Source organism: Cryptotermes secundus, unplaced genomic scaffold (assembly GCF_002891405.2).
Source record: "Cryptotermes secundus unplaced genomic scaffold, Csec_1.0 scaffold1383, whole genome shotgun sequence".
Lineage (NCBI taxonomy): Eukaryota > Metazoa > Arthropoda > Insecta > Blattodea > Kalotermitidae > Cryptotermes > Cryptotermes secundus.
Window position 1 is genome coordinate 415,808 of NW_019731296.1, and position 16,325 is coordinate 432,132.

Sequence of the window (16,325 nt, forward strand, 5' to 3'; positions counted from 1 at the left end):
GGAATATAATGATTTTCTCATACAGTATTACAATGTGTACTACTACTACTAAAGATGGATATGGCGACCGATGGCGACTTATGATCACAGAAAAGCGAAGAGTCTGATAAACGTCAGGGAATTTGAAAATGATGGATAGAGAATTTTGCATTCATGATGTTGGTGACCATGATTTAAAATTTTGGAAGCATTTGGTATCATTGGTATATTTCGTAGTGTGTCGGGTGACGGATAGTGTTGGCTTGACGTTAGAGGTTATGAAGAATAAGAGAGTGTTTAATTGGTGTTACGACGGTGACTGTTGCGAAGTGTTCGTATTTATGATTGTCTGCTGATTAATTTATAAGGTTTAACTAAACATAGTGGATAAATCTGGACAGCATGAAGAGTTTTATTTTCTGCGCTATAACCCCAGTGTAGACCGGTGAGCGTCAGATGGCGGTTCGGAGGAATATATGAGCTCCATCTTCAGGGTTGAAGAGTAAGCCAAGCAAGAAACTTGATCATCTGAAGATGGATGCCAGGTTCTCTCCAACCTGCATGGAGTTATAACCAGAAGACTGTATTTTCAGACTCTTTAAAATTGTTTTGAGAATACAGACACATTCCAGCTGCAGGTATTGATTGCAGATGCTGGTTAAAATTGAGCTATGGTGTGTGTAAATATTAATGACAACATGGATAACAACTCAGTTAGTGGGAAGCGCAGATCTGTAGATGACTGCCCTATTTGGAAGAACAAACCAGATACATCATGCCCCCTGAAGTTGGAAGTGTATGAGGATCACTCATCAGATGGAGTCTCCTCAGAGGCGTTAGAAATAGTCACATCAGAGAACGAAATGACAGAGTTAAGTGGCAGATCTCCTAAACGGTGAGTAAAAATTAAAAATAATTAATTTGTTTGTCTAAAACAAAACAGAAAAAAAAATGCTGTTTGTAAAGGGCTAAATTGAATGGTAATAAAGTTAACTGAATAACACATTTTTCAATGAAGATTGAAGGCAGCAGAGCTGAAGGCGCAACAAGAAAATTTAAGTTGAAATGATTTCATGTTACATGACCACTCGACAAAAGATGATCAGAAGTATTAGATCAAAGGAAACAGGCCAAATTGCAGTGGTTACAAGATCCAAGCAAAATAAATGAGGATAATCTGAACAATAAAATGTGAAGCCAGCAAGCATTTTAGGAATAAAAAGAGGGAATATCTGAAAGACAGATTTATTGAACTTGCAACGAATGGTAAGAACAAGAACATTAGAGACCTATAAAGAGGAATAAATGAATTTCAGAGGGGCTACCAACCTGGAAGTAACTTGGTGAAGGATGAGACTGGTGATCTGCTTGCAGATTCCCACAACATTTTGAAGGTCAAAAAATTATGGATCTATACATCCACTCCCCCATATGCCTTCATGGCATAGTGCTTAGTTAAACACAGGAACAACTTTACCTTTTACCTTTACCTTTACCCTCCATACCTGGAGAGCGTCTCCCCCATCCGCAGCCTGAGGACGTGCCATGCCGTGGCGGCTTTATACTGTGAAAAGCATTGTTTATATTTACAAAGATCATCATAGTTAGAACTTTTAACTAACAAACTAGTATCCCCTGCAAATAATATAGGTACAGTTTTATCATTTATAGTTTTGGGTAAATCATTTATATAAATGAGAAATAATAATGGGCTCAGAATCGAACCTTGTGGGACACCATGTCTAATTTTGCCCCATGTCAAAAATTCATTGAGATTAAGATTATATTTGTAATTAAAACCCTTTGATATCTAGATTTCTGAAATATGATTCAAGCCATAGTTTATCCCATAGAACTCCAATTTCGACAACAGAACCTCATGATTAACACAATCAAAGGCCTTTTTGAGGTCACTATTAAGTTTTTGCTGTTTAAGGTCTTACAGATTTCGTTCACTAACTTGTATATAGCCTCATCTGTTGAAGATTTTGTTCTAAAACCAAATTGTTCTTCCACTAAAATGTTATTGTTATTTAAGTGCTCAATCGATTGAATGCTCATAGCTTTTTCTAATACCTTAGAGAACGAAGTTAAAAGTGATATACGTCTATAGTTGGAAATATTTGATGTATCACCTTTTTTAAACAGCGGTCTTATTTTTGAATATTTTAAACGATTTGGGAAAATTCCTTGTGATAATGAATTGTTGCATATGCGAGTCAAAGGAGAGCTAATGAGAAAAGAATGCATTCTTAATAAACATAGTGGATATTTCATCATATCCGTAAGAGTTTTTTTATTTGAAAGATTTAATTATATTCTCAACTTCCTTAGTTGATAAAGATTTAATTTTAATATGTGGAAAGGAATTTATAAAAGTTTTCATTAAATACTGAATGGGAGTAGTGTCTGGAAGGTAACTAATATTAGTATTATTTTGTTTATTTTTTGCATTTTTATTTTCAGCTACAGAGAAAAAGTAATTGTTTAAGGTTTCCGCAATTACTTGCTTTTCTCTGATCCATTTTCCGTCCACCTTTAATGTGAATATTTTTTCATTATTTGGCCCCTTATTAGTTTCTAATTTTACTATATCCCATATGGTTTTGTTTTTATTTTTGGAATTTTGAATTTTGTTATATTTTAGTTTTTAGCTTCCTTAATGACCTTAGATAAAATTTTACACTATTATTTATAATATTTTCATAATTCTGAATTATTACTGTTGCTACATGCCATATAGCGTATTCTTTTACGTTTACAGGACGTTATTATTCCTATAGTAGTCCAATCACTTATTTTATTTTAAATTTATTTATTTATTTTGAAAAACAGGAATAGAAAATTTTCAGGAAGTGTCTAAAAAGGAGTTAAACATTATATTAACATCATCACTAGAAAATGTTGAGCCCCATGTTTCATAACTTAGTTTAATTAAAATGTCATTTATTGTGTGTTTGTTTATTTTCCATATTTTTTTAAATTGTTTAGCATGTGTTCTCATGTTTACTGTTTTAAATGTTATGGACTGTGCATCATGATCAGACAATCCATTTATGTTGTGTTACATCCCAGAAAGTAGTATCTTCATAATCACTGCTGTGAGAACTACTAGTATAGCTCTTCATCTCATTATGATTGAAGGATAGGAAGAATTTTTTGTTGTAGATCAGTCTTATATATTATTGATTTATTTCAGGAAAAGGAAGGATACTTCATTTTATGACGGTATTCCTGAAATATTGGATACCATGGATGAAGAGATAGAAAGGCAGCTTGATTCTAAAGTGGAGAAGTCAAATTTGACAGTCGCTAACGTAAAGAACATCTTGAAGGTAGGTATATATAGATATCATATCATGTTGAACCCGATGACAGACACATACGCTTTCATGTACTATTAAGAGAAAAGCATTTTACAGTTCTTTCTTTGCTGTTTACATTTAATGAAGTCTCTGAATTCGTTTTCCATAAAGGAGAAGCAAATGTAATTAAAATCATAAAGTAAGTAAAAGTAAAGCTATCCCTATAACAGGCTGTGGAGGCCCATAGGGTTGTGAGATGTTGAGGTTCCCACATTTTCTCTAGACATTCGGCTCACAGATGGTGGTAAGGTTGTCAGCCCTACACGCCGGCCGCCCTTTACACCCAAGAATATTCCTGCTACTCATTTCTGTTAGAGGCTGAGTCAACCCCAGGGCCATAGTGTGGCTGGAAGGATTAGGTAAATTGAAGAAATCCAGTGACCTCATCAGGACTTGAACCCATGACCTTCCAGCTTGTAGCACAGTGCCTCAACCAATTATGCTACTGTGTGTCCCTTTAAAAATCTGGTAGCGCCGGGATTCAAACCTAGACCTCAAGATCTGTAGCCAGGAACACTGACCACTAGACCACAGAGGTGGTCCTGTCATTAAAATCATATTTTCTTTTACTGTTGCAATGTGTTTCGGCCATATGAGGCCATCCTTGGGCAACTGTTGATCAGTTGAAACTGAGAATGTATGCCCACACTGCACTCACGCTACCTTCATACTGTGGTATCTCCACTGTGTTCCTTTTGTGTGTAGCTGTCCCTATTTGGGCGTGTATCCCTTGAGATGGAAACAAATGGATGGGTGATGCTGAAATGAAGATAGTACTGAACTGGATCTTGAAGTAATGGCCTGCAAGGATGTGAAATAGGATAGGATCTAGTGTACCAGGAATATTCTTCGAATGTTCTTGTGGGTAAAGGGTGGCTGGCGCTTAAGGCTGACAACCTTACCGCCATCTATGAGCCGATGTCTAGAAAATATGGGAACCTAAACATCTCACAACCCTATGGGCCTCCACGTCCTGTCACAGGGTTACCTTTACTTACTTTTGTGGGTTCCATAACATGGGGACATTTCTTTCTTCACTGAGTGACTGTTAGCTTCTCAAGAAGTAGTCCTTTGGTGCTACGGCTCCAATTTGGGCCTTGGCCTACCTCCATGAAACACTCTGTTTCACTTCGGTTTACCAGCTCTTAGACATTCAGTAGGACTCCTTGGGCTGGTTATCAGCTGATTGCAAGGCATATATCCATACACAAACACTGAACATCCATGCCCTGAGTGGGATTCGATCCCACGATCCTGTCTTCCAAGTGAGCAAAGACAGTACATGCCTTAGACCGCTCGGCTACCGTGACTGGCTGCATGGAGTTAGTTAACAGTATTTCAATAATCTGTGTTGATTGACCAAGCAAGTTGTCTGAAGCAGTATTGCTTCTGACATGAATGCAGAAAATGCATGGTTTCAGTCTCAACCATGGTGCTGAGTATCCTTACTGAGGTTTTTTTGTGATTTCCCTATGTCTCTTCAGGCATGTGCTAGGGTAGTACCTGATGAATGTGAATGAATGTATAAGGGGTGGGCCTTCTTGGCCTTTGCACCGTGACCACACTGATCTATTGTGCATAGTACCTGATAAAAAAAGACCATATCCACTCCTTTCCACATCTGTTCCAAATCATTGTCCATTGTACCATTCATTGCTTTATAGTTACAGTTGCTATGTCATTAAACAAGACTACAGATACATACAAATATTATTGATTAATTAGTTTTCTTTTTTTCTTCTTCTTCTTTTGCTAGCATGTGATCTCAAACAAACATTTTCTTGCAATGGTACGTCGCACGATTAAGGATGAAGGTGATGGTATCAGGTGTGATAAAGAGACTGAAGATGAGTTCCCGTACGAGCCGAAGCTGACGAGAGCGAAAACGAAGTAAGTTAATGACTTTACAAAATGTGAAGAGGGGCTCTTTTTGGGATTTAAGGTTTTGAAGATGGTGAACATTTAGCTCATGAATTTCTGGGTTATGATGTCAAGTAGTTACCAACAGTTCAGAGAAACCCACTGGCTCTGTGTTCAGCGTAGACAACATGTTCCTTCGAAACACTGGTACCTGTCTACCATACCACATGTTATGGAATTCAATATGACAGGGCTCTTCAACTTTAAACTTTGTTTAGAATAAAGTATCTCATAATTTCTGCCTTCAGATATCATTCACTCGTGGAACTGAGCCCTTCTTGAGGAGCCACCAATTGTGCAGTCACTCAAAAATTTCCCAGCATTTTATGGAACCTGAAGGTTCATTACCATGTTCACAAGAGCCCTCCACTGCTCCCTATCCTGAGCCAGATCATTCCAATCCATACCATCCTATCCTATCTCTCTAAGCTGCATTTTAGTATTGTCCACCCACCTACATCTTGGGCATCCTAGTGGTCTCTTTCCTTCTGGCCATCAAATATTGATTTGTTTCATTTCTGTCACCAATATTGTATTGTGAAAGTAAGAATTTAATAGACTTGAAAGGGTTCTGACGATGGTGTATACTGTACTTCTTCTGGCTTATTTTGGACTTCATCCATCGTCTGGTATGTAAAAGACAAAAAGACCACGACGTTTCGGAGACTGGATCTGTCTCCGTCTTCAGGTGGGTAGGGAAGGATAAACCTACTCAGCTGATTGAGACTAGCTCTTTCTAACGGGCCAAACTGAGTAGGTTTATCCTTCCCTACCCACCTGAAGACGGAGACAGATCCAGTCTCCGAAACGTCGTGGTCTTTTTGTCTTTTACATACCAGACGATGGATGAAGTCCAAAATAAGCCAGAAGAAGTACAGAAAAATTTAATATTTGGCACTTTCCAGGGAACTGCGTATGACACAGCCTGCCATCTCGTGGCCAATAAGCCCTTCCAAAAAGCCATCTTCTTCCAAGTGCCAGGTGCTGATAGAACAGGAGCTGTCAGAAGATTCCAGTGATGAAGAGTATCAACCCAATGATGAAGAACAGGAGCAGGTACTTCTACTGCAGAATATGTTCACTCGTTTCTGTTTCATGCAGCTGTCTCAGGACAGTGCTTCGGTCATATTGAGAGGTGAATCAGAGAACATGCAGTTCTACTGAACAGGTTTGTGTGTGGGTGATGCTCTAGACTTGAATTTTGGAGGTGCTTGGTTCAAATCTCAGCTGGTACACTGACTGATGTGACGAGATTTCCTCACTCCCTCTGACATATACTGGGATAGTACCTCAGTTAGGCCACGACAAGTTTTTTATGAATCCTATCCAATATATCATTCATTGATCATCCTATCATTTGATGCTGAATGTATCCTGAAATAACACCCAAAGAAAAACATATATTGTTCAGAAACGTCTTATATACAAACAAGTGTCAAGCCTCCAAGTCTTGTTCTGTGACACAGTGGTCATCAGATGGTCTTCAGGGACTTTATGCTTAATTAAATTTTTCCAGTTACAATTCTGTCATCAGCTTATCCACTAAGAAAGAAACCCCAGTGCTGTATATTCCCTCAGCTTGCATTTTCCTTTGTCTTCTGTAATTTCAATTTAAAGCTCGTGACATGTTCAGTTTATGTACTTCTCAGCATTTGAAAACTATTTATATATATATAAATTCAGTTAGTAATTAGTATAATATTAAAATGCAGATAATTGTGGAAGTACACTTCTTGGAAGGCCATAGACTGGATGCCCAGGGAATCAGGGTTCAGTTCTTAAGCAGGGGAGAGAGATTTTTCTCTTCACCATCACATCCATATTGACTGTGGGGGTTCATTCAGCCGCCTGTCTGATTGTGGGGGGGGGCACTTTCTGCAGGTGTTAAATGGCCAGATATTGAAAGTGACCATTCATCTTTAGAGCTGTATCTCCACTTCCCACATACATCTGCTTGGCTTGGTGCTTAATTAATTGTGTACAGGAACAACTTTACCTGTTTTGGTACTCAGAATTACTGGATTTTTAGACTTCCCCCCCCCCACCTGAGGACGGAAACAGATTCAGATTCTGAAATATTTTGTTTTCTAATATCTAGAATTCTGAACAATGGGAGAAATCCAAAAGCCAGTAATTCTCAGTACTACTACACCATCATCAGAACCCCTTAGAATCTAATTGCCTCTTTTCATTACTGTCATGAGGGTGTGCTCTTTGACAAAATGACCTCTGGGCTGCATAGAGTGAAATGTTGAGGATCACTGCCTTCTCCTCACCCCCCTGCCCCTTTTTTTTTGCTGCATCATTTATAATTATCCTATAGAACCCTATTTGATGCTGTATAACTTCAGCAGTTGTTGCAGTGTCGTAAAGTAACTGAATAAAGTCCCACTATGAAAAGTTTGGCAAAAGAAAACGTAAACAGTAAAGCCAACCCTCTGCTTAATGAATTCAGCACCATAACATAAGGATGTATGGGGGATGGATGCATAGCTGTACCTTAGCAATAGATGATGGTGAGTGATTGGCTTAATGCCCCTTCTGTTTTAACCCCAGGGAAAAAGGCCACCATTACCCATAGTATAGGCATATGGTCTGGCCACAGATCCAGACTTGACACCGTGGAGAAGAGAAAAATATTGTGACGCATAGACCGATTGCTAGGCAACGACTCAGTAAACGCATGCTATGGCAACGGATATGCACACATCCGTTGATAGGCAGTGGATGTGATTTCTGTGTGGTCCAACCCAAGGCTATATAACAAGAAGCCAACAATAACTGAGTGGAGGTGGTGTCGAATACATCCACTGTGACCCTGTGAGTCTCAGGAGGCAAAAAAAAGGGAAGTCTCAAATCTGCAACAGTAAAATATGGTTCGGACCCGAGAAAGACTGCGCTGACAAGGGCCAGCAGCATATACAAAAGACAAACCCGTCCTCTTGTTAGGGGGGGCGCCCCACAAAAACAAGACCAAAACTGTTAAAGAGTAGTAAATATTTGGCTCAACACCGAGACTTACTGACCGACTGACTGACTGACTGACTGTTAGTCACAGTGTGACTTTGACTTTGACTGACAGTTCTATTATTGGAGAAGTAGTGCGGTCAGAAATCGAGTGTGTCCAGTAGAAGATATTGATTTGTGAAATGTTGTAACAAGTTTTATTAAGGTCCAATTCGATCCTCAAATCCAAAACCCATTTTATAAGTCATGCACACCCCAATATGTTACAATATCTTGCCTCTGCTGGGAATCAAACGCCAGTTTTTTTGTTTTTTTGTTTTTGTTTTTGGTTTTTTTTGTTTTGTTTTTTTTTTTTTTTTTTTTTTCCCATNCCATTTTCTAGCCTGTCATATAGTTGCTATACCAACTGAGCTATTCCATGTCCATGAAAACTTTGTATTTTACATACCGTATTTACGCATGTATAGGCCGCAGCACAATTTTCAGACAGAAATTATAGAAAAAATAATTTTCTTGGAATATTATTTCAGGAGTATTACACCCTGTATTACTAATTATGATTATAATTTTTTTTAAATGAGGTGTGATTTCGAATATTTCGAATATAAGCCGCACTCCAGTTTTCCTCTTGAATTTTTGGCAAAAAATGTGCGGCCTATACATGTGTAAATACGGTATTACGATGCACATGTCAAACGTTTCACATTGCTCATGCAGTTTGGTTTGTAGTTCCTGTTACAAAATTTGTGTAATCTTTGAAATGAATTTCCAGAGATATATGAGAAATAAGCTGTTGCAGTTGCCATGTGATAGATGCCCCCTCTTAATTATGTTATAGAGCGATGAGGAGAAGGAAACAAATTCTCTGGCAACTAGCCAGGATATGCCACCTCCTGCTCCCACCAACCTTTCTGCATCGGAGTCAGCCTCGAATAGTGATTGTTCCATGCCGATATCTTGGTCGCAGGATGGCCTCTTCAAGATTCCTCAGGTTAGTGTGCGTGAAGATACAAGATCAGTGCTTCAAGTGGTACAGGCTGAGAACCTGTTCATTGAACAGAAGGAACCATAACCATTCTTCTGTCTCTTACATGTCCAGAAAGCATTGAAGCATTTCTCTAGTTTCCAGCTAGTCATACCTATTCCTTTTGTTTTCACAGAATTATCGGAAAGTTACAGGACAAAGAACGATAAAGATTACCATCTTCTGAGATGTGACACCGTGTTACATGGTAGATCATAACTGACATTTTAGAGGAGGGAACTGTCGCTTTCGTATTCTCCTCCTGAAGACAGAGGCAGCACATTGCTCTGAAACTTGGTAATGATGTTCCAGACTGCATGGCATCACATCCAAAGGAACTATGAACATTAATAGTCACTGCTGTGAGAACCTCAGATCTAACAAAGAAACAGTAGATAATCTGTAAGCTTATTTGTCAATCACTGAAATCGGAGTGTCAGTAAATTATTTAGTTTGATAGTTTCAGAAACTATCCTAACGATTCTTTCTCCACTGCACAATTTTTTTTTTGCAGATTTTACCACTTTTTTCTTGCTTGAAGCACAATCTTAATGATCTGTTACATTTTGTTTACTGTTCATAGTTTTTTTTTCTTGGCACTACAGCCCCAGTGGGCCTAGGTCTACCTCCATGAACTTCTCTGTTCGCTTTGGTTTTTCTAGATCTTAGACATACGGTAGGACTCCTTGGGCGGGTGATCAGCTTGTCGCAAGGCCTCTACCCGTACACAAACACAGAAAAACGCACACAAACATCCATGCCCCGAGTGAGATTTGAACCCACGATCCCGGCTTCCAAGCAAGCGAAGACAGTGCACGCCTTAGACCACTTGGCTAGTTCATAGTTTTACACTTACTTATTTGTTGTTGTTGAGTTTTATCTTTTGGAGCCCTACATAAATCATTGAACTGCTCAGTTGCAAGAGAAGGATGTTGCTTCCATTGCATTTGGCCATGGAGTGTCGGATTGCTACTTGTGTTTGAACCAACAAACCAACAACCTGAACGCATTACAAATACAACCTGGATTGTAGCAGATGTTAGAAATGCTCTGTGTTGCTATGCATGCTTTGCTGTCACAAGCATATTTACACAACAAATTTCTTGTAGAAAAGAGTAAACTTCAAATGTCAGTCTTTAGTATAAAACATTTGAGGTGTCTCGATGTTCCAAAGTTCTAAATTTGCTCTTTTTTTCCCCCTTTGTTTTTTCAAACAGGTACTTCAGCATGTTAGTGTAAACTTCTTACAAAGGTACTAGGAGTGTCTGGGGCATGCGGTAGCATAGCTGGTTGAGGCATGATGCTACAAGCTGGAAGGTTGCAGGTTCAAGTCCCAATGAGGTCACTGGATTTTTCAATTGACCTAATCCTTCCAGCTGCACTATGGACCTGGGGTTGACTCAGCCTCTAACAGAAATGAGTACCAGGAATGTTCTTGGAATATTCTTGGGGGTAAAGGACGGCTAGCACGTAAGGCTGACAACCTTGCTGCCATGTATGAGCTGATTGGCTAGAAAATGTGGGAACCTCAACATCTCACTACCCTATAGGCCTCCACGGCCTGATATAGGGATACCTTTACTTTTTTCTTTTACTTTACCAGGGATGTTTGTGGAACTGCAGAGAATATATCTAGCGTCTGTTGTAATCTAAGTAAAATTTTGTTGGCTCTGAGGCTCCCACTGCACAGGGCCTCATCCCAGAAGACGGTACTCTGCATCTGACTGCAGCACTCGCTGACGTGTGTGAGCGTCTGAAGAGATCTCATAGTATTTCATAAGAGTGCCCAAACATTTTCATGCAGTTGCTGTATTTTGTTACATTGCAGGAGAGCATTGGACAGAGAACACGATCCAAGTTGTCCCTGAGTGATACGCCATTGGAAACGATTGAGAAGGCTTTCGTGCCACCAGACATCACTACAGATATGTATGATAGTGAATGCGATGATGAGAATTGGAAGGATTTCTTGACGAATTTTACAGAACCTCTAAGTAAGCCTTTCTTTGAAACTTAATTGTGTTGCTTTAGTTTGTAAGGGACATGAGGTAAGTAAGTAAGTGAGTAAGTAAATATAGGATAAAAATAGGAATAGGAACAATAACCCACTTGTAAGATTTGAGGCTCTCACGGTGGTGACTATGAAGAAAGCAGTCTTCNAAGCATAATCCAGTAGACCACAATATAGATGAATGAGGAGCTTCATAACTTATATTCTTCTCCAAGTATAATTAGAATGATCAAGTCAAGGAGGATGAGATGGGCAGGGCTTGTAGCACTAATGGGTTAGAAGAGGACTGCACATACAAAACTGGTGGGAAAACCAGAAGGAAAGAGACCACTGGGAAGACAAAGGCGTAGGTGGGTGGACAATATTAAAATGGATCTTAGAGAGATAGGATGGGATGGGATGGATTGGATTGATCTGGCTCAGGATAGGGACCAGTGGAGTGCTCCTGTGAACACAGTAATGAACCTTCTGATTCCATAAAATGCTGGGAAGTTCTTCAGTAGCTACACAATTGGTAGCTTCTCAAGAAGGGCTCAGCTCCATGAGTGAGTATAANCAATATGAATCTTACTCTTAAGTGTCAGTCACTAATGAAACTGACTGAATATAATGAAGTGAAAGTGATATGGTTCCCAGGGCTGTCTTTTGAAAGGATACCTCTTCCAAGTGGTATTAATAAATAGATTCATTTGCGAAAGGTGCCATGACAGACTTGAAGCAACCTTGCATGTCCGGTGTGACTCTGACACTCTAGCAGACTTGAGACTTTGGGCTCCGTTTCATGGGCCAAAGCAACTAAGTCAACATGCCATTCAGCAAAATACCACATTTCAGAAAGAAGATGTACAGTACATCGTAATTGGTTATGGGACAAAGGTTGGCATGGCCTGTCATGATTATGTTCCCTCTGGAGTGTACCATGTAATTTGATAGGCAGAAACCATCATTCTGGATGAATGTGTGTGTCAAACGGCATGGCGTCACATCCTGGAGGACGATTCTCCTAACATTCACTGCCATAAGAACCTCGAACCCATCACTTTTATTTCATGCAGTTACATTTAAACCACATTAATTATGGTTATGTGTAACATCTGGTTATTGTCATTTATGTATGCAAGTTATGTACTAATTCTTTTTGAAGTATATAAATTTCTTACATTTTGAATCATTGGTAATAATAGCTGAATTACTGTATTTTGAATGTAGAATCTTTCCATTTCAGCAGCGGATGTTAATGATACAATTGACGACTATGAAGCAGATCCTGAGTACAATTTCTTAGAAGACGAGGAAGAAACGGGTGAGAAGTTGTTATTGCCTTCTTGGTAGTTGGAGACGATTACATAGGGGAGTGATCACAGCTATCAGCTCCTGCTGGTTAACTTCCTTGAGGGTTTACTCAGTAACAATCACTCATATAGTCACTAAAATACTGCCTTTAACCTTAACTGCATCCTGATTTCAAACATGGTCATTCTGTTATTTTATATGCTAGAATTTGAAGATTGCATTCTTGCGAAGTGTGTGCCCTGTGCTTCACCTTTTGAAACATAAATTTCATCTAAGTAATATTTAATAATCCAGTTCATACCTCAGAGGAAACGCATTACGTCTCCACTACACAGCCCAACCGGTTAATGCTGTTTGGGGAAACAGTCGCTGTTTATTGTGAGAACCATATGGAACAAGCAAATACACTGTGTGGGCAGAATGCAGAGACTTTATGTATAAGAATTCAGTCCGTACCTGACAGGAAACACATTACTTCTCCACTACACAGCCCAACTGGTTAATGCTGTTTGGAGAAACAGTCGCTGCTTATTGTGAGAACCATATGGAACATGCAAATACACTGTGTGGACAGAATGCAGAGACTTTATATATAAGAATCCAGTCTGTACCTCACAGGAAACACATTACGTCTCCGCTACAGAGACCAACCGGTTAATGCTGTTAGGAAAACAGTCGCTGTTTACTGTGAGAACCATAGGGAACACACAAATGCACTCCGTTGGCAGAATGCAGAGACTGTATAAGAATTCAGTCCATACCTCACAGGAAACACATCATGTCTCTGCTACAAAGACCAACCAGTTAATGCTGTTTGGGGAAACAGTCGCTGTTTATTGCGAGAATCATACAAAACATGCACTGTTAGGACAAAATGAAGGGCTTTTTAGTTATCAAGAAAGTGGTGTGTAGATTAACCATTATGCCTTGAAGGATTTAAAATAGGTCATGGTCCCCTTCCCCCTCTCATACTTCCCAGTACATCATATTCACTAAACGTTGAGGTCAAGCATTTAGCACTGTTGCTTTATGTTTTTGAGATCATGAGTTCAGATCTAAAGTTGGAGACTGGCTATGCCATTGCTTTTCAAATTCGTTATTCACAGTCATCTTACCATTCAGTGCTGTACAGTCTGAGCTATTGACAGTGCTGTGAAAAAAAGCATAAATGAAAGTTTTGCCTGAGTGATAATATCAAAACTGGATAACTGGTTTCATGTTCTGTTCTGTTCAGTGCTTCCTCTTGATTTTGAAGCCACCAACTTATTTCCATATCCACGCAAATCCTAAGATATATAAAGCCAGATACAGAATCTGACAGAATGATTGGAAATTGAGGACTGCTGGTACTTCATGGTTGCCAAGAGAGTGCTCTGTTTCAAATAAATGTACCAACAAAAACAATGATTACAGATGACAGGGAGGAGCTGCGAGCTGACAGGGCTGTGAAGGTGTCTAAGAAGGAACTCAATGAGCTGGTTGCTGCTCTGTTCGAATATACGGACATGATGTCAAGTGATGATGAAGATCCCAGGACCCACCAGCAAGAAACTCTCTTGATATTTCAGGAAGATCAGCCTGGGCAAAAAGAGGTTAGTCTTAGGCATGATCACATCCTTCTCTTATTTTGGTGCTCCAAACATGTGATACATTGAGTATTCTTATTTTTATTCTTAGTACATATTATGTGAGACTGAGTCTCTTAATTCTGAGGTCATAATCGGCCCATTGTATATGCTTCAGATGATGGATGTGAGAAATGAAGCATTTGGCGATGTTATAAGAGATTGGTGGTGGAATGAAGTGCCCCAGTGTCACTTTGTACGTCACAAATCCTACATGAGCTTTCCTGGGAATAACACTGGGCTGCTACAGTGCAAAGAAAGCAACTAACAGCCTGGGCTGTCTTGATTACTACTGCCTCCTGCAAATATGACACCGTATAGTCTGATATTTACTAATTTTTCAGAGGAGCCTTCTCTCCTGTTTGGAGTTTCCACTTGTACCCTGAAGACACACAGCAAATTTCTCCAAAATGTTGGTACTCTCATATCAAACTACACAGTGTTACGTCACAGAAGACCCCGATCATACTATCGAGATGAGAACTTGTACCCTTCTTTTGCATGTCTAGGATCCTGCACCAGTGATACCTAAGTTGGTGGTAGTCTCTGATAACAGTGCCCAGGAAGAGAATGTGACGGTGGTGATGCCATCAGAACAGAGACTTGGGAGGGTGATGATGTCATCAGAACAGAGACTTTTGCTTGATCAACAGATGAGAAAGCATGTCCAGCTAACAACGCAGCACTTCTTGCAGACATACGCTCACCCACAGCTCTCTTCCTGTGCTTCAGAGTGCAAGGGTATACTTGTAAGTCATTCAGTCTTTTCACTCATTCTTTTACTGGTCTAGAAATTATAGATATTAATAGTCAGTAAATATATGTTTTGGGAGATTACGTAGCTACTAAAAGTGACTTCAGGCTCTAAATAGGGGTTTCACTTTATGTTTTTGATACAGACGCATGTGAATTGGATTTGCTAGTGGGGTGGGACTAAGTCCCTTGTACTGCGGCCACTTCTGGCCTATTGTACCAGCCCCAGATGATAGGTGAGGGTGATTGTGGAGCAATTGGTGGAATGAAGATTGGCAGGGGAAACCGAAGTACTCGGAGAAAACCTGCCCCAGCACCACTTTGTCCACCACAAATCCCACTTGACCAGACCCGGGATCGAACCCAGGCTGCCGTGATGGGAAGCCAGTGACTAACCGCTTGAACACAAACTGGATAGATGTGAGGATGTTATATCTTCTTCATTCATTCATCAGTAATCTGTCAGACGACAGGTCCACAGTCTCTTCCAAAACAGTTCCTCCACTTAATGCGATCTTCAGCTTTCTCCTTCAAATGCGAATATCCTCTTCTGTCCCCAAGGTCATCCAGCATCTTCTTACATCTTCTTCCTCGTCTTCTGGTTCATGTACATGGTGTCTCTGTTTTTGGAAAGAGACTATCCAGGAAAAGTGATAATATGGTAGTTTTTCCATTTGCTTTCCACATCGCAGTGCAACAGCCATTCAAACCACTCTGGTCACGCCTGTTGCTATACGAACTTGAACCATCTCGAGCATCGTTTGCTCTGTGCTTCAAGTCGCTGCTGATGACACTGCTTCTGGCATCAGTTTTTGGTTTTTGGTGTCTCTCCTCGTCTGATGCCTACCCTTTGACGTGTCCAGCAAGGGAGGCCCTGCCAGTAGCTACGCTACCGTTGGTATAGCTCTCAGGGTCCTTGACATACTCAAACCCCCTCACCACGATAAGGTGGAGACACCAGTGAGGGAGTATTTCTTCGTGTTGGTTAATACCGATAATATAGAAATTTAAAGACTAAGTTTTTAATTAACATGTATTTCTGCTGTAAGTTTGATATTCTTGAAGAAGTATTGTATGTTATGCAGATTTGTTCGTTTCAGGTAAGCCTTAAATTTCTTGGTGGCGCAAATGCAAATTCAGCCTTTAATGCTGCAAATTTGCCTGCAGCACTTAATCTGATAGAAACATGGGAGAGAAGATTAAGTTCATCCTCTCCAGAAGCATCTGAAATTATAGGGTAAGTAAAAATATATCTCATCCTCTTTGATTCGAGTAGCCTAATAATATTTAGTGAAGGGTACAAGTTATGAAGCTCCTCATTTTTCAGTTCTCTCCATCCTGCCACTTCCACCTTTATTATTATTATTATTATTATTATTATTATTATT

The 16,325-nt window shown here is 39.7% G+C and overlaps 1 protein-coding gene across 2 annotated transcripts in view; it reads left to right on the forward strand.

Annotated features, from left to right (window-relative positions):
• The first annotated feature begins 211 nt into the window (after positions 1-211).
• LOC111866984 (GON-4-like protein) overlaps positions 212-16,325 on the forward strand; it is a 24,304-nt gene continuing 8,190 nt past the window's right edge. The window contains exons 1-10 of one of the 2 annotated variants that reach the window (XM_023856387.2): positions 212-874; positions 3,179-3,314; positions 5,101-5,234; positions 6,170-6,320; positions 9,070-9,222; positions 11,084-11,249; positions 12,492-12,569; positions 13,973-14,151; positions 14,694-14,933; positions 16,038-16,174. In XM_023856387.2, coding sequence (XP_023712155.1) covers positions 651-874; positions 3,179-3,314; positions 5,101-5,234; positions 6,170-6,320; positions 9,070-9,222; positions 11,084-11,249; positions 12,492-12,569; positions 13,973-14,151; positions 14,694-14,933; positions 16,038-16,174 — 1,598 coding nt within the window. In that variant the 5' untranslated portion in view covers positions 212-650. The remainder of the gene's footprint in view (positions 875-3,178; positions 3,315-5,100; positions 5,235-6,169; positions 6,321-9,069; positions 9,223-11,083; positions 11,250-12,491; positions 12,570-13,972; positions 14,152-14,693; positions 14,934-16,037; positions 16,175-16,325) is intronic. The other variant, XM_023856388.2, reaches the window with a different exon arrangement.